At 41.0% G+C, this 19,100-nt stretch overlaps 1 protein-coding gene across 2 annotated transcripts in view; it reads right to left on the reverse strand.

The window, feature by feature from the left end:
• The window catches only part of PTGS1 (prostaglandin-endoperoxide synthase 1), a 156,659-nt gene that overhangs the window by 54,290 nt on the left and 83,269 nt on the right, over nt 1-19,100 (reverse strand). For both annotated transcript variants that reach the window (XM_068249717.1, XM_068249716.1), the window contains one exon: nt 9,495-9,578. In XM_068249717.1, coding sequence (XP_068105818.1) covers nt 9,495-9,578 — 84 coding nt within the window. The remainder of the gene's footprint in view (nt 1-9,494; nt 9,579-19,100) is intronic.

Below are 19,100 nucleotides of genomic sequence, written 5' to 3' on the forward strand. Positions count from 1 at the left end.
ATATAATGAATTGGTAGGGTAGTAATTACTAGAAGATTAGTAGCAAAGAAAATATTCTCATATTTTTATTTTCAGTTATATAGTGTTTTTTTTATAACATTACATCATTCTTTAATATCTGCAGTTTCCACACTACTCAGCATTCTACATGTTTTTACAGAGCAGTCTTGTGAACTATTGAACTGTCCTCTGGCAGAGAAAAAGAAAATCCTTGACTGACAGCTGAGATAATAAACTTCAGAAGACAGACCTCTCTGCGACTTTGAAAGTCGTGGAGCTTAATGGCTTTTTTGCATAGAGATAACAACTGAAGTTTCTTAACTCTTCCTGTACTGGAAACAATTAGATTTATGTCTCTGCTCATAACGTTTTATTTCTAGCTGTACTACACATACAAATCATTATATCATAATTTTATTTTTCGCTTCAGTGTCTCTTTAACCTGTTTTAGTTCCTGGACGTAGAAACTACGTCCAGGAACCATGCGCGCTACCGCGCGCTCCCGCGGCCGATCGCGCGCATGCACATGCGCTCCCGGCCCGCGGTTCGTTAGCCAGGCAATCAGTGAATCGGGCTATGGTGCCCGATCACTGATTCCTCTCCCCCGCTGAAAAAGCGACAGCTTCTCTCGGAAGCTGCGCCTTTTCTGGCTGTTACCCCCCCCCCCCATGCGTCTCTCTAAGCGTGTGTTACGCTTAGAGTGACGTTATGTAAACAAACTCATGTCCGCCATCTTGTGGCCAAAAAGTAATACTACAACTAAAAGTAAAAAAAAATAAAAATCAACACAGATTTACATTATAAACCAATTGTTTACATCCCACCCTCCCAAAACTACCCAAATAAAATGTTTAATATGAAAAAAAAAAAAATTACAATAAAAAACAAAACAAAACATGTAAATATTTACCTAAGGGCCTAAACTTTTTAAATATTGATATAAAGATGAAATATTTCTATATATTTTTTTATTTTAAACTTGTAAATAGTGATAGATGCAAAACGGAAAAAATGCACCTTTATTTCCAAATAAAATATTGTCGCCATACATTGTGATAGGGACATAATTTTAACGGTGTAATAACCGGGACATATGGGCAAATACAATACGTGAGTTTTAATTATGGAGGCATGTATTATTTTAAAACTATAATGGCTGAAAACTGAGAAATAATGATTTTTTTCCATTTTTTTCTTATTCTTCCTGTTAAAATGCATTTACAGTAAAGTGGCTCTTAGCAAAATGTACCTCCTAAAGAAAGCCTAATTCGTGGCGGAAAAAACAAGATATAGATCAGTTCATTGTGATAATTAGTGATAAAGTTATAGGCTAATGAATGGGAGGTGAACATTTCTCAAGTGAAAACGACGGAACGCGAATGGGTTAACCACTTCAGCCCTCAGTCGTGTTTCACTTTATGCATCCAAGCAATTTTCACCTCCCATTCATTTGCCTATAACTTTATCACTACTTATCACAATGAACTGATCTATATCTTGTTTTTTCCACCACCAATTAGGCTTTCTTTGGGTGGTACATTTTGCTAAGAGCTACTTTACTGTAAATGCATTTTAACAGGAAGAATAAGAAAAAAATGGAAAAAAATTCATTATTTCTCAGTTTTTGGCCATTATAGTTTTAAAATAATACATGCCTCCATAATTAAAACCCTAATAGTCCCGGGTATTACACCGTTTAAATTATGTCCCTATCACATTGTATGGCGACAATATTTTATTTGGAAATAAAAGTGCATTTTTTCCGTTTTGCATCCATCACTATTTACAAGCTTATAATTAAAAAAATATATAAATATTTCATCTTTACATGGATATTTAAAAAGTTTAGACCCTTAGGTAAATATTTAAGTTTTTTTATTATTTTAATGTTTTATTTTTTTTTTTATTAAACATTTTATTTGTGTATATTTGGGAGGGTGGGATGTAAATAGTAATTTTTTTATGTAAATATGTGTTTATTTTATTTTTTAAATATAGATGTAGTTTTACTATTTGGCCACAAGATGGCAACATTGAACTTGTTTACATTACGTCACTCTAAGCGTAACATGTACGCTTAGAGGGACATAGGAGGGGCGTAAGAGGCATAAAGAGCAAGGCCGTTGCTTTTCTGCCAGGGAAAGGGATCAATGATCGGGCACCATGTCCCGATTCATTGATTCCCTGGCTAACGAACCACAGCCCGGGAGTGCGGTTGCCAACGCGTGATCGGCGGCTGGAGCGCGCAAGAGCGCACATGTGGCCTCTTGGACATATATTATACGTCCAAAAGGCCAAAGTAGTTAAAAGGCATTTTATTTATAATGTGAAGATATAACCCAGGAGAAAATGTAGGAGAAAAAGTGAATTGGATAGGGTCCATTGAAAGAACCTGTCTGGGTCTTGAGGTTTCTTTGTCTGTTAAAAGGATATTGAAACTTTTGCAGCATTTACATTTTATTGGACAGATCAGTCACTGCCCAAACTCATCCACCCTTTTTAATTATTCAGTATTTATATAGTGCTGACATCTTTTGCAGCTCTTTGCAGAGTACTTATTATTATAGTATATAGTGCCAACATCTTCCATAGCACTGTACATTGTCTTGTCACTAACTGTCCCTCAAAGGTGCTCACAGTCTAATCCCTTCCATAGTCATATGTCTATGTATGTATCAGGTAGTGCATGCATCATAGTCTAGGGCCAATTTAAGGGGAAGCCAATTAACTTATCTGTATTTTCTTGGGATGTGGGAGGAATCCAGAGTGCCCGGAGAAAACCCACACAGACATGGGGAGAACATACAAACTCTGTGCAGATAGTGCCCCGACTGGGATTCTAACCAAGGACCCAGCGCTGCAAGCCACTATGCCACCGTGCTGCCCATATAGTACATATATATAGTCTCGTCATGTCTTGTCATAGTCTCGTAATGAACTGTTCCTCAGAGAAGCTCACAATGTAATCCCTACATTAGTCTTATATCTACCATAGTATATGGCCAAATATGGGAGAAGCTAATTCGTTTATCTGCGTGTTTTTTGGATGTGCAGAGAAACCAGAGTGCCCAGAGGAAACTCAAAGGGACATGGGAAGAACATACAAACTCCACAGAGACAGTGTTCCAGATTTAAACTGGGGACCCTAGTGCTGCAAAGTGAGAGTGCTATCCACTGACTACACCACTGACCCCTATCCAATCATCAACCACAAGGTAGCCCAGCTAGCAACCGGGAAAAGCACCAGACAGTCTCTCCCTACGAGCACAGATTACCTGATCCCCAACCAACTCTTCCAACTGGTCTGCTGTGAGATGAAAAAGCTTTACAATTTTTAACCTTCCTCACACCACACTTAGGCCCATATGCAATTCACTTTTTCACCTGAGTTTTCTCCTAGGTGATATTTTTAAAATTGTCGATAAAATCCATTTTAAGCCATCAGAAAGCAAGAAAATATTCAAAATAATTTTGATAGTACTTTTTCATTTACGTTTTGGTACTTTTTTAGTTGAAAAGTGCTGGAAAGTTATTTTAAATAGAAGATGAAAAATTATCTCCTAGGTGAAAACTCAGGTGAAAAAGTGAATTGCATATGGGCCACAGTGTATTCATTGAAGGTATGCAGACAGGGTAGGGTGATGAAAGGTAGTAGGTGTACGTGTGTATATACTGTAGATGGATGGAATGATTATATGGTTTCAGTGTGTGTATATATATATACACACACAACCCAGACAGATCTGATCCCGCAGATCGGTTACATACCCATGTGGCACACAGATTACAGTCAATCAATTACAGAGATTCCTGATCTCAATTCATTATGTGCATAAAGCACACCTGTCCATAGAATCAGTTCCTTCCATTACAACATCTTCATCACTATGTGCGAAAACAAAAAGCTGTTGAAGGACACACGGGATAAGATTGTACACTTGCACAATGCTGGTTTGGCTTCAAGACCATGAGCAAGAAGCTTGGTTAGAAGGTGACAATTGTTGGTGCAACTATTTAGAAATTGAATAAATATAAATTGACCATCATTCAACATCTTGCCTTATGGGGTGTGGATGATGAGCCCACAAATACATGGGTGAAGCTTGTTAACAATCTAAAGGCAGTCCCCAAGAACACCATTGGTAACACAATATGCCATAATGAATTGAAATCTTCCAGTACGCAGAAAGTCTTCCAACTCAAGAAGGTACATGCAAAGGTTTGTCTTAAGTTTGCCAGTAAAAAAAGGAATTGGGAGAAAGTGCTGTGGTCAGAGGATACCAAAAGAGAGCTCTTTGGAAACAACTTGCACAGCCCTGTTGGGAGGGAGTGAAATACTGACTGTATCTAGTCAAGTATGAAACTGGAATCAGATTGCTTTTCTGCTGTTTTTCATGTAAGGGTTCAGGACAATTGCGGGATACTGCATTGAGGCATCAATGAACCTTCAAGTTGTGGATAAGAACTTCAACCCTCAGGTAGAACACTGAAGATTGGTCATAAATAGGTCTTCCAGCATGAAGATGACTCCCCAAAATGGCCAATTCAATAAAGGAGTGGCTCAAGAAGAAGCACATGAATGCAGAGGTAAATCTTTAGGGGTGCATGCATGGCTTGTGCCATGGGTGCCAAAGCACCCATGGACACCATGCCTTCCCCTGGCCTGTGCTACCACTGCTGCCTCCTTGTGTCTGCCTGCTGTGTCCCGCCTCCGCTGCATAACTCATGTAACAGGCAGGCAGCGTCACTCAGACCTCCAATCAGCTGATGACCAGTCAGAAGCGGGTGCATACTTTGCGGACACCACACTGCACATGCGGAAGTGACGTCATTAGTCACTTCGACATACGCAGTGCTGTGTCCACAGGGGGTACCATGCGCCTTCTTCAGACTTCGGTCGCCACTTATTAGAGGTCTGAGTGACGCTGCCTGTTACATGATGGAGGCAGCGGATACAGTGGACACAGCAGACTGGCAGTGCTGATCTGAGCTCTGTCAGCACTGTGAGTTAGGAGGTTTCCCTGTCTTTACCTAAACTGGTGGGTCCCTGTTAGTACCTAAAGGTCGTACACTAAAGATCGTAAACTGGGGAGGGGGTCCCTGTCACTACCTAAACTGGGGAGGTCCATTGCTACCTAAAGTTGGGGGCGGGGGGCTGTCACTACCTAAACTGGGGGGCACCTGTCACTACCTAAACTGAGAGGGGGTCCCTGTCAAACTTGGGGGGTCCCTGTCTTTACCTAAACTGGGGGGTCCCTTTCACTATCTAAACTGGGAGCACCTCTCTCACTAAACTGGAGGGTCCCTGTCTTTACCTAAACTGGGGTGATCCCTGCCACTACCTAAACTGGCAATGGGGTCCCTGTTACTACCTAAACTGGGGGGCACCTGTCACTACCTAAACTGGAGGGGTCCCTGTGTCTACCTAAACTGGGGGTGGTTCCTGCTGCTACCTAAACTGAGGGGGTCCTGTCGCTACTTAAACTGGGGAGGGGGTCCCTGTCAATATCTAAACTGGGTGGGTCCATCGCTACCTAAACTGGGGGGCACCTGTCACTACCTAAACTGGGGGGGGGGGAGCTACTTACACTGGCAGCACCTGTCACTACCGAAACTGGGGGGGGGGGTGCATTTTACACTGGGGGCATCTGTCACTACCTTACCTAGGGAGGGGGGCTATTTACACTGGGGACACCTCTCACTGCCTAAACTGGGGGCTGCCTATTTTGGGGAGACCACTCACTACCTAAACTGGGGGGCGTTAATGGGGACACCTCTTGCTATATAATACTGGGGGATCACTTGGGCGTACTTGGCTACTTAATTATTTTATCTTGACGCACCTAGCTTTTCAGTTTGTTCATCCTGAGGTGCCTGGCTGCTTAAATATTTTATCTGGAGGTGTGTGACTATTCAATTATTGTATCTGGTCTGGATGCTTGTTACTACTTAATATTTTTGTTGGGCAGCATGTAACTACTTGATGAATTATCTGGAGGCATGAAACTATTTGATTCTTTTATCTAGAAGTATGTGGCTATGTATTTCTATTTTTAGGCTACTTAATTGTAATATGATAGAGGTATTTCTGAAAAATGAGGGGAAGGGGCAATTTCAGTGTTTGCAATAGGCGCCACATTACCCAGATACGCCTCTGCATGAATGTCCTGGAGTGGCCTAGCCAGTCTCCAGATCTTAATCATATAGAAGGAGTGAGCTGAAGGTTTGAATTGCCAAACATCAGCCTTGAAACCTTACTGACTTAGGGCTCATTCACACCAGTGCGCTTCTGTCCGCTTTTTTTCAGCAACATGTATCTGTACAATGATGTGCTGAAAAAAAGCAGACAGAAGCCCATGAAGTGTGAATGTGGCCTTAGGGAGGATCTGCAAAGAGGAGTGGGCCAAATCCTTCCTGAAATATCTGCAAGCCTGGTGGCCAACTACAAGAAACATCTAGCCTCTTTGATTGCCAACAAGGATTTTGCCGCCAAGTACTAAGTAATCTTTTGATAGGGGTTTAAATACTTGTTTCACTCATTACAATGCACATCAAGCTCCAACTTTGGAACTCTGGGGTTTTGAGGGTTATTTTGTTGTTGTCTGTTACAGCTACAATAAACATACCATTACAATTATAGACAGGTCATTTCTTGGTGCAAACGAGCAAAATCAACAGGGAATCAAATATGTCTTCACTCCTGGACTGAATCACAAATCAGGTAGGGCCTAGTGACTTTTACTGCAGAGCTTTAAACATGGCATTTTTCACACAAGGTTTGGATGGCATGTTTACTCTACTCGTGCCTAAAGTTGCTTACAATTACTTCAAATTATAGCTTGATAAATAATGCAATATATCTGCATTCTCTAATCCCCCCCTTTTTTTAGGATACAGACGTGCTTACCTCAATATGCATAGTATGAGCTGCTATCCTGTGCTTATACTGATAGGAAAGAAACTAACGTCTTTGATGACCATTATGTCTGAATCTTTTACCACTGCTTCTTCTGGGTTATTTGACTCTGCATCCTTAATCATCCCTCATTTCAAGTACTAATCTGCAGCCATAGAGAAGAACAGACTGCTGCCACCTTATTTTTGCAGTATAGTGGCATGAGATAAGTTTGTATTTTAAAGTTATGAATCTGACCTAATATTAAGTTATTTCAAGTACACTTAAAGGAAAGGTTCAGGGAGGGTGGGTAAAACTTAAAAATCAATTTCCACCTACCTGGGGCTTCCTCCAGCCCGTGGCAGGCAGGAGGTGCCCTCGCCGCCGCTCCGCAGGCTCCCGGTGGTCTCCGGTGGCCGACCCGACCTGGCCAGGCCGGCTGCCAGGTCGGGCTCTTCTGCGCTACAAGGCCCGGAACTTCTGCGTCCCACGCCGGCGCGCTGACGTCATCGGACGTCCTCCGGGCTCTACTGCGCATGCGCAGTAGTTCTGCGCCTGCGCAGTAGAGCTCGGAGGACGTCCGATGACGTCAGAGCGCCGGCGTGGGACGCAGAAGTTCCGGGCCTTGGAGCGCAGAAGAGCCCGACCTGGCAGCCTGCCTGAATCCCTGAATCCTTGTGCAGATTGGTAAGTCACTTTGCTACATCTTTTGGAATCTTGACTCCTAGTTTGTATAATTATGCTTTACACATCCTTAGAGTGATACCAGCAAAACCTTTATTACCTTTAGTTTAGTCACACCTTATCCAGGACAAATACCTGATACTGAATACACTATTATTCACTATTAAACACCCACTACTTCAATCCATATGCAGCACATGGATGTTGTATTAGGTCAGTTAAAACAATCACTCATTTGCTGCAATTTCTCTGCATTGCCATGTTTGGCTATGGGTTGTTCCGAGATACATTTATTCTGAGAATTGTGTTATTAGTGACATACTGAATATACAAAATCCATAGTTTTGCATTTGAACTCAATTTATTGAGTTAATTGAGGGAACCATATGCATTACCATGTTGGGCTATGTATATGTGTTTTTCCAAGATACATTTATTCTGAAATTAATTAAATCATGGGCTTACCTTATATATTTAATCCATAGTTTTGCATTTGAACTCAGTTTATTATATTGAAATCACTATTTTTGAATATTATATAATAACACATTTGTGATTGTACGAGTGTATTCATACTTTGGTCTCTGGCATTTTCAGTTTGATACTCCTCCCTATATTGCCTGATGAAGCGGGGTTGAACCTGCGAAACGCGTTGCATTTCTTTTTGGAGTTCCCAATAAATGTGTTTGACTGTCTGAATCGCAGTCGTTGTCGTGTCTGCTTGAGGGAGGTAAGACCACCACTTCCTCCTTCAATTTTGCCATTTAAGTTGGTTTTTAAGCTCATTTAATCTAATCTTATACTTTTGGCGCCTCTGTTCATTGTATACAATTTTGAGTCCACCCTTGGTGGAGGGTTGCTACCCTTTCTTCCTGTCTACAGAGAGCGACTTCTTAATCCTGAGTGGGGTCAGGACAATCTCCCCACCTGCCTTTACAGTGGTTGCCTGCTGGTGACCCTGACTTGTGAGTACTTAGCAATACAAACTTATTGCCACCTTGTCCAGTACGAATTACACTATTGGGGCTCTTGGTGTTCCCTGTTTTTATTTATTACATGGTGACACACTTACTGTTGGCAGGTGATGTAGCTGCTGCATGCTTTTTTGGCAGTTGGAAACAGCTGTAAACAGCTATTTCCCACAATGCAATAAGGTTCACAGACAGGAAACTGCTTGCTATGTAACTTTTGCATTGCACCTGTGTGCGTGTCATAAACATGTGAAACCGAACCAAATGAAAAAAAGAAATGTTCTAACCTAAAGTAAAACTTTCACTGAAAAATGCTACAAACGTGTCAGGGCTCCTTGGGGTCTCCCTTATCAGGGATATCCTGAGGTATCACGGTCCTCAGAGTACCACGGTCCTCAGAGTTTCTTGTGGGAGGGGTTTCACCACAATATCAGTCATACAGCGCCCCCTGATGGCCTGTTTGTGAAAAGGAATAGATTTCTCATGTAAAAGGGGGTATCAGCTATTGATTGGGATAAAATTCAATTCTTGGTCAGAGTTTCTCTCTAAGATTTCCTTTAAAGCAGTCTTTTAGTGGATTGCAGTAGTTACACTGGTTGGGTAGACAGGACCTCTAGGAGATCAGGATAGCTTTAATCAGGTAGACAGGACCTCTAAGAGCTCAGGATAATCCTGACAGGACCCTTAAGCAATTAGGATAGCCCTGTTGATCAGGGTGACACAATATGGAGTACCTCAGGATATCCCTGATAAGGGAGACCCCAAGGAGCCCTGACACGTTTGTAGCATTTTTCAGTGAAAGTTTTACTTTAGGTTAGAACATTTCTTTTTTTCATTTGGTTCGGTTTCACATGTTTATGACACGCACACAGGTGCAATGCAAAAGTTACATAGCAAGCAGTTCACGTAATTACAAAAGGCAACGCATGTTTCATTTTGCACACCTGGTATTTTAACTTTCCATCTTTGAACAGTCGAAGTGCGTACTGACGTTCCAGGCTGTCTCCATATATATGACTCAGGTCAACCTACAAAACAGATTGCAGCATGGTTAGGCATAGAGAGTTGTCTGACTCTAAACAAAACCAAACCTCCCTAGATTTCTAGACAACATTAATTGGGAACCAAGATAGAGCAGCTAAATATATCTTTGGTAATGAGCATCTCATTTCAAATCTATACAGAGGAGAGTCCACATTAATAAAGGAAGAGGCCCGTTAAAATATCAGCAACATTAGCTCTGAGATATTTGTTTAAATATTATGCTGAAATTGCTTTTTTTTTATTCCTGCAGACTGTAACAGTCAGCTCACTTTTCTCAGAAAAGAAAACATTATATTATGGTGCTGAGATTACACAACAAGATGAATTCTCATTAAAACTGAATAACTTTTCAAGAAAATAATAAAAAGATTTTAGGCGTTATATTTAGTAACTTAAAGAGAAACTTTAGGTAAAAGGGGTAAAAAGAAATCAATTCATTGCAAAGTGAGATGTAAATAGAAGAGAGATCAGTTAATGATTGATATTCGCCATGTAATTTGTTCAAGTTGTTTGATCCACAATCAGCTTGCATGTAATCATCTTTACTACTGGTAGACAAGAAAAAAACTAGACATCACCAACTGCGATTATGTTTATCCACTCCCCCTAACAATGCAATAGGCTAAACGGTTGTTTTTTTTATAGTTATACATATGCACAGAGGGAGATACTGGTTGCTTGGCAGTTGGAAACAGACGTTATTTCCCACAATGCAACTTGGTTCACAGGCAGCAAACTGTCATGACCTAGATGCTGACATCACACTGTGGGAGGGATTTCATCAGAATATCAGCCATACAGTCCCCCTGATGATCTGTTCGAGAAAAGTAATAGATTTCTCATGGGAAAGGGGGTATCAGCTACTGATTGGGATGAAGTTCAATCTTTGGTTATAGTTCCTCTTTAAGCTTCAAAAAGTCATTAACTGGACTACAGGGAGTAATGAAAATACAAATGCACGTTATAGTATGTTGCATAATTATTTATGTTTCACTGTACAAGAGACCTTAGACTAAGGGGCAAGGAATGGGCATAACATGCAGGATCCAGAATTGAAAAGCTGGTACAGACTTGTCTTAAAAGACTTTCTGCTCTGACTACAGTCAAAGGTGTTTCCAGCATGTACTAACTGAGGAGGGCGAAGTCCTACGCAAACAATGTCTCAGAGTTTAGTTTTTTTTTTTATTACATTTTATTTCATAATTAATAAACTTTTATTAATGTTTAAACCATTAAACATGTTAAAACCCCAATTAAATCCATTTTAATTTCAGGCTGCAACTCATTCAGTTCACGAGGGGTAGATTTACCGTACATTTCAGGAGGCTATAGGCACAAAACAATCCTACACAATCATCACCCTAAGCAAAAAATCATCAGAAGCTGGCAAACAGGGCACACTTAGTCCCATTTGTGTGTTTCTTCTGTTAAAATGCTATATGATTAACTACTTAAACCTTTTGGACGTAGCTGCTACATCGAAAAGGCTGCCCCTGCAGCCGCTCACCACCACGGCCAATCACGCACACTCCCACACGCTTCTCGCTGCCGCCCATTAGCCCAGAGATCAATGAATGGGAACGCAGTCCCCATTAGAATGATCACTTGCTTCTATGAGAAGCTGCAATCGTTCTAAGTTACACATCCGCTCTTTACTTCCTGTAAGCATAAATAGTACACTTACAGGATGCCTACAAAAAAAATCACTGAGGCCATCTTGAGAACAAATAGTAAAATTACACCTACATACATTTTTTTTAATAAACATACCCACACTTACATTTATAATTACTGTAACTGCTTATTTCTCACACTCTCTCAAAAATACCCAAATAAAACTTTTAATAAAAAAAAAATAAAAAGACAACAACTAGTTACCTTAGGGTCTGAATTTTTTTAATATGCATGTCAAGAGGGTATACTACTATTTTTTAAATTATGAGCTTGTAAATAGTGATGGAAGCAAAACTGAAAAAATGCACCTTTATTTTCAAATAAAATATTGGCACCATACATTGTGATAGGGAAATAATTAAATGGTGTAATAACCGGGACAAATGGGCAAATAAAATATGTGGGTTTTAATTATGGTGGCATGTATTACTTGAAAACTATAATGGCCGAAAACTGAGAAATAATATTTTTCCATTTTTTTTCTTATTCTTTCAGTTAAAATGCATTTAGAATAAAATAATTTTTAGCAAAATGTATGACCCAAAGAAAGCCTAAATGGTGGCGGAAAAAACAAGATATAGATCATTTTGTTGTGATAAGTAGTGATAAAGTTATGGGCAAATGAATGGGAGGTAAAAGTTGCTCGGATGCATAAGGTGAAAAAACACTGAAGGCTGAAGTGGTTAAAGAGGAACTGTCGCAAAAATCTTACAATTCAAAACACATACAAATAAGAAGTACATTTTTTCCTGAGTAAAATGAGCCATAAATTACTTTTCTCCTATGTTGCTGTCACTTACAGTAGGTAGTAGAAATCTGACATTACCCACAAGTTTTGGGTTAGTCCATCTCTTCATGGGGGATTCTCAGCATGGGCTTTATTCTTTACTAGTAAAAAGGCCCACTCGTTAAAAAACGGGCGATAGGCCTTGGCTGCTACCACCCGCAATGCGCGCACATACGCGTCCCACTTGCTCATTCCTCACCGCTGTCCGAAGTATATGCACAGAGGGAGAGGTTGCTTGCATGGCAGTTGGAAAAAGCTGTTATTTCCCACAATGCAATGAGGTTCACAGGCAGCAAACTGTCAGGTCTGGAAGCAGGGACACACACACACAGCGACAGGATGCAGAGACACAGGGGTTTTATTATATAGGATAAAGACACTCCTTAAAAAAGATTTATATAAAGATGCTGGCCAGCCTTCGTGCTCACTGGACACTTTTTTTGGCAGTTGGACGGAGCAACTGACATTCACTAAGTGCTTTTAAAATAAAGAAAACCCTGAGAACCCCCCATGAGAAGATGGGCTAGTCCAAAATCTGTCGGTAATGTCAGATTTCTACTACTTACTGTAAGTGACAGCAACATAGGAGAAAAGTAATGTATGGCTTATTTAACTCACAAAGAAATGTATTTCTTATTTGTATATGTTTACATGTATTTTACATTTTAATATTTTCACGACAGAGGGTCCTTTAAGTAAAATGCCTGTGGTCTACCTGCATACTAATGGACAATTCCAGTCAAACAGTCATGGCTCTAGGCATGTACCTGATGGGGTAGTTAATTAAGTGAAGAGGGTGGCTCAAGGTAATAAAGTAATATTTTCAGGGTACAACATTATCTACTATGTACTGATGTAAATTGAGACTGCTGTTAGTAGGTCCTCTTTAACTGTAAAGATAAACTGCCTACGTATCACAATATATACTAGTAATATTCTTTATCTAAGAAATACAATTTCTTTGTAATAGCTTTCCTGGAGCTTCCATCAGGGAACATGGCATAGGATGCATGCAAACAGGATATACTGTAGACACATGCTTATAGGCTGATTACCAGGTGGACGATGCCAGTCTAAGCCCTAGGGGAAAGTTTACAAAGATAGTAAGGCTGTGTACAGCCATTTCTTATACTGTAGGTCCATTTTAACAATGTGCGCAATGCTGAACTTATAAGGGTTTGAAATTACATTTAGTTTTGGCAGGCACATTTTTTTTTATTAAGGCTTATGTTCTATTTTCCTCTTTTCTTCCAACAATGACAGCAGAAACACTGGACTGGACCCAATCCAATTCACTTTTTCTCCAACGTTTTTTTATGAAGAGATAATTTTTCATCTTCTGGATCGGGCCCGTTATATCTTAAGGTGCCTACTAATGATCAAATCTTTTTTGTCCAATCTTACCACTTCATTCCAATAATAAGTTAAAATACCCCACAAACTCTCCAGTGCTGCAAATAATTTGTCATATTAATACGTCATTTTTCAGACCATCATGAATGACTTTGTTACTCAACCCCAAATCATATATTTTCTACCATGTATCCTTTTACAGTTCACCTAGGAGGCTTCACAACGTATCGGTCACCATCTATTTGCCCCTGACCCCTTGTCTGTAGTGTTAAAACAAACTTGTCAGCATGTAAGTTATTTCAGAGCTGCCACACATCTAAAGATTGATCTGGCCTGGAGACTTATATACTACCTGACATTGCCTGGGAAGGCAGTATCATACACAAATACTACATCATGTAAAGCTAGGCTAAGAGGTATCAATTTGTATTGCCCTCAACATACGTACCTCATTCACATTTGATTGGTTTACTGAGCAAAGATGTGGGTGGGGGAAGAGCATTGTGGGGTCTATGGCTGCACTGGATTGCATTGGGTTGGATGAGGGATTGCACTCTCTCATTGCTTGTTCTCTGGATTAGAACACTATCTGCATGGCTTTTGTATGTTATCTCCATGTTTGTGTGGGTTTCCTCTAGCTTCTTTCCACATCCCAAAAACATACAGATAAGTTCATTAGCTTCCCCAAAATAGGCCCATGGTAGCCACACACTGCGAAAGATGTTGCTATACAAATACTAAATATATAAAATTGAGCTGCACAACAATTACAGCTCAAATGATGCTCAATAGAATTCTGCTAATGTCTACAGAGATTGAATATGCAGTTTAGCGTAGTACTACATCTCTATCCAATCAATTTCCAATTAGAGAGACTGATCAAACTGACATATTAGGCTGTAATGGACCCATGCATGTAAGCCTAATTTTCTCTAGGTTTTTGACATATTATAAGCAAGTTTTTATATATTTCATTCCAACTGTGTCTAAATAAAGAGCTGAGTTATTAGGTACCTTTTTTGAATTTATGGTTACGCAGTTCGGCATTAACAAAATGACACATGAATTTTTTAGTTTTAACTAAGAGACATTTGAAAGGTAAAGGTGAATGACTCATTTGATTTAAAATTAGAAACCATAATGCCAATAACAAGCGTATCTGTGCATTTCCTTCCACAAGCATACATTTAGGCAGGCAGAGACCAGAATAAAGGCAGCCACACCCCTGATTATCTGATGTACCACTGAAGATCTGTAATGTGATCATTCTTGAAATCCAGCACATTCATCATAAATTCTCTGTTGATTGACAACAGAAAAAGCAAAGAAAAGTAGACCTGAATCCTTATAGGAATAAAGATGTAGCGCAAAAGAAATCTTATTAGCGCCAATGCCTAAAATGCTTATTATGCCCAAAAGAGTGCAAATTCCTGAAAAGGGGTCAAAGTGTTACATTAGGCCCGGTTCACATTAGCGGTTGTTTGCCAAACGGACCGGATGACCTGACCGGATCCGGACCGGATCCGGATCGGAACCGTACGGTTCTGATCCGGATCCGATCCGGATCCGGTCAGGTTGCATCAGGTGGTAATCAGGATGCGATCCGGATCCGTTTGGCAAAGTTAACGTAAAAAAAAAAAAATGTTGGGGTCTGGGAGGTCAGCAGAAGGGGGACCTGTGGAATCAGGCCCTCTGCTGTTTAGCACTCACCTCCACCTCCGACATGCTGCCAACATCCTGCCAACACCTCCAGCTCGTGCTGCTCCACTCCAAAATGCTTGCCCATGTGTCCCCAGCCAATATCGCCGCAAAAATCCGCATAGGAAGTGGGGTAGAACATCCGGATTTCTCAGCCAGTGTGTTGTGCGGCCTCCGGTTCCCATTTGTTTGTATTGGCCGGATGGTGCAGTCCGGCTCCGCCCCGGATACGGCTGCCGGAGGGGCCGGATGAAAAAATAGCGCATGTTGGAACGGAGGCCGGAGTCCGGATCCGGCCCGGATCCGGTCCGGCTCCGGTTCTGCAGAACGGACCCATGTGAACGGACGCATAGGCTTTAATTGCTATGCCGTGCGTCCGTTCCGTCCGTTCTGCAGGCGGTGCGGCTCCGGCACGGCGATTCCGGAGGGCCACCGCAAGTGTGAACCGGGCCTTAGAAAAAGGAGAAAGGATCAAGAGCCCTTGATAGTGTAGTATGTTAGATATCCACAACAATATATAAATAAAGAATGGTACTCACAAAGGTGGGTTACTGCTAAAGACAGCAAACAGTAGATGGGGTATCAGCCCTCCACCAAGGGTGGACTTAAAGTGCACAGTAGATAATATATATAACAGAGGCGCCAAAAATAGAACAAAATATTTAAAAAAACATTTAAAAATGGAGGTAGGGGTGGACTTACCTCACACAGTAGACTCACACAAGTTAATTAATCAGCAAACATTTCTTTATTCACAGCTCCAAAAATTGCAACGCATTTCTTGCGTCTATGCCTGCTTCATCAGGAGCCTCTGCTGGATACTTGTAGCCAGTTTAAGCGCCTCCGCACCAGTGCTGCCCTTTTTAAATGCTTTTTAAACATTTTTACTGTATTCTGGCACCTCTGTTCAAGCTTCTCTTACAGCAGATAAGAGCTTCTGTCTGCAAGGCACCAGAGATGAAAAGCTGTCTTGAAGCTGTGCATTCTAATAGCAGAGTGATGCTCAGAGATTAAACTGGACATTACAATATTGCGTATTATGTACTATGGCAGTCTCCATGCTAGGTCAATATGACAACCTGTTGGGTGACATGTTTCTTTAATTGTGCGCAACGCCAGACTGTAGTTCTGCTTTAAATTGCAAGTAGCCAGTGGCTAAAGGCTGGGACCCCCGGCCCCCCCCCCCGCCACCCCCCCCCTCACCACCACCACCACCACCACCACCACCACCACCACACACACACACACACACACACACACACACACACACACACACACACACACACACACACACACACACACACACACACACACACACACACACACACACAAGAAAAGATTGACACTGAATGAGGTACATGCCACAAACTGGACCCACTTCCCTTTGAGCTTCATAGCAGCCATTATGGAAGAACCTATGCCCATAGCTGTAAGTCATGTGTAGGTATAACTTTATAACATCACAGCATGATTAAATGAAACTCTGTGATGTGTTAACAAATAAAGCTACCCCTAATTATATCAGTTATTAGTAATCTTTGAATATTGTATTTTCCTTGAATATAATACATTTTGAACGAAGGCTGAAAGCACTATTTAAGTTAGTTGGCAAACTGGCTAGATGAAGTGTTCAAAACTTCTATAGTCCATAACATCTGGAAAAAAATTGCAGTGCTTTTCCTGTTCATTGTACAGTCCAACAAAACTTCATGGAGTGATTGTATAAAAATGTCATAGTTAAGCTGCCACTTTAGAAAACATGACAATGCTGTCAGAGGGGTACCTGAATGTCAACATGATATTCTAATATACCCCCTGTTCACACTGGCAACAACTTTCCTGATTTTTATCAAATGCACAAATTTTTCTACCACTCCTTCCCTTGCTAATCCCTCCCTCAATTATTTAATAATTTCCAGTAACCCTTTAAGTATAGCAAGCACTGACCTTATGGGGACCAGAATCTTTTTTTGCCAGAATTGGTGCTGTGATCACTGTGATCATAAGGTCAGGTGCCAATGAAATTAGCTCCTGACCGGCGTACGGAGCTCAGCTGTCATTAGACAACTGAGCGAGCGGATTTCAAACTGGTGTGATGACGACTAATTAAAATCTATGCCCTGGCAGGGATAAAAGGCAGCAAGCAGGGCATAGATTTCAATCACTTACTTTCAGAAAAGGTTAAAGAGGAACTCCAGTGAAAATAATGTAATAAAACAAGTGCTTCATTTTTACAATCATGTATAAATAATTTAGTCAGTGTTTGCCCATTGTAAAATCTTTTAAAACCCCGATTTACATTCTGACATTTATCACATGGTGACATTTTTACTGCTGGTAGATGATGTAGCTGCTGCTTGCTTTTTTGGCAGTTGGAAACAGCTGTAAACAGCTATTTCCCACAATGCAACAAGGTTCACAGACAGGAAACTGCCAGGAGTACCACAGTCCTCAGAGTTTCTTGTGGGAGGAGTTTCACCACAATATCGCCATACAGCGCCCCCTGATGATCCGTTCGAGAAAAGGAATAGATTTTTTATGGGAAAGGGGGTATCAGCTACTGATTGAGATGAACTTCAATTCTTGGTCGTGGTTTCTCTTTAAATTATTAAACATGGAAATAGAGAAATACCAGTCTTGGAGTGAAATTAAAATTACTCAGGAGATAGCCTACCTTGTAATCTCAATTGCAACTCTAATATTTGACCCTCTAACTAAAGTTGACAAAGAAAACAGGTAAAGCCATGTATCCCACTTAGTGCATGTGTAGCCATTTTCCTCCCCCATCCTACAAGAATAGCTTTCTGTTTTACCATCATAAACATAGGAATACCCGCACCCATACAAAGTAAAGCCACCCCACAACAAATATAGCTGTTTACTTCCTCCTGCACTCCCACAGCAAGTATAGCCACCCACCCTCCACAAGTATAGCCCTTCAATCCCACCTCTATAAAAAATATAGCCCTTTCCTTTCACCAATAACCATTATTGCCTTTTGCTTCTCCCCATAACAAGTATAGCCGAGACCTACCAACCATACCAAGTATGACCGTTTACTTGCACATAGGCAAGTATAGGCATTTGTTTCCCCATAACAAGATCAACCTCGACCCCACATAAAAAAGCATCCCTCTATGAGCAGAGTGGTACAGGAGAGCAGACTGGAACATTATATAGTGCTCTATGCACCCTCTATGACTCCTTCTGTCACTTCCTCTCTTCTGTGTCTGTTCCCATCTCCCACCAACTGCCACTCACTGTAATTTGAGAGGCAGCAGGAGATACAGAGGAGTAACTAAGATTTGGTACTGCGTGGGCACCAAATTATTGGGAGTGCAGATTAGCTGCTACAGTGCAGCTATTCTGCATAGCTGAAAACTGGATGGCTATGACTGCTGGCTTAACTTGATGGTTTCGGTAAATGTGAGTGCTGGCACCTAACTCCATCCTTATTGATAGCAAGAATGTAATGAGAAAGAGGTCTGATCTTTTACTAGGTGGCTGTCTGTTACTGGAGATTGGTTTGAGGTGCTGTCTGTTACTGGGGGCTGTCTGATATTGTGGTCTGTCATTGAAGAAGTTATACCTCACCTCAGGCTGGGCATGCTCACTTCAAGCTGTGGCCTTGTCACCTTTAACTGCTCCCCTTCCCCCACAAAGCGCATTTTCAGTGCTTTGCACCACTGGGGAGATAGGAATGGGTATGCAATGGAGAGAATGGTGGGAAAAGTCATGTAGAACAATCAGGTAGCTATATACTGTACCAATCAGCTTCCTTCATGCTATGCAGTATCTCATAGGAAGGCAACAATGTGAGGGGATATATAAGATTCAATTTTCTGGTTTTATTTTGATTAAATAAAGAGGACTTGACTGTAAGCCAGCCCCCATTTACTTACATCTGATTATACTGTGTAACCTCTATTATACAGTTAATTTGTAAAGCAGGTTTTCTCAACTCTCATAAAACAGATTTATTGACATCTTAACC

Source organism: Hyperolius riggenbachi, chromosome 8 (assembly GCF_040937935.1).
Source record: "Hyperolius riggenbachi isolate aHypRig1 chromosome 8, aHypRig1.pri, whole genome shotgun sequence".
Lineage (NCBI taxonomy): Eukaryota > Metazoa > Chordata > Amphibia > Anura > Hyperoliidae > Hyperolius > Hyperolius riggenbachi.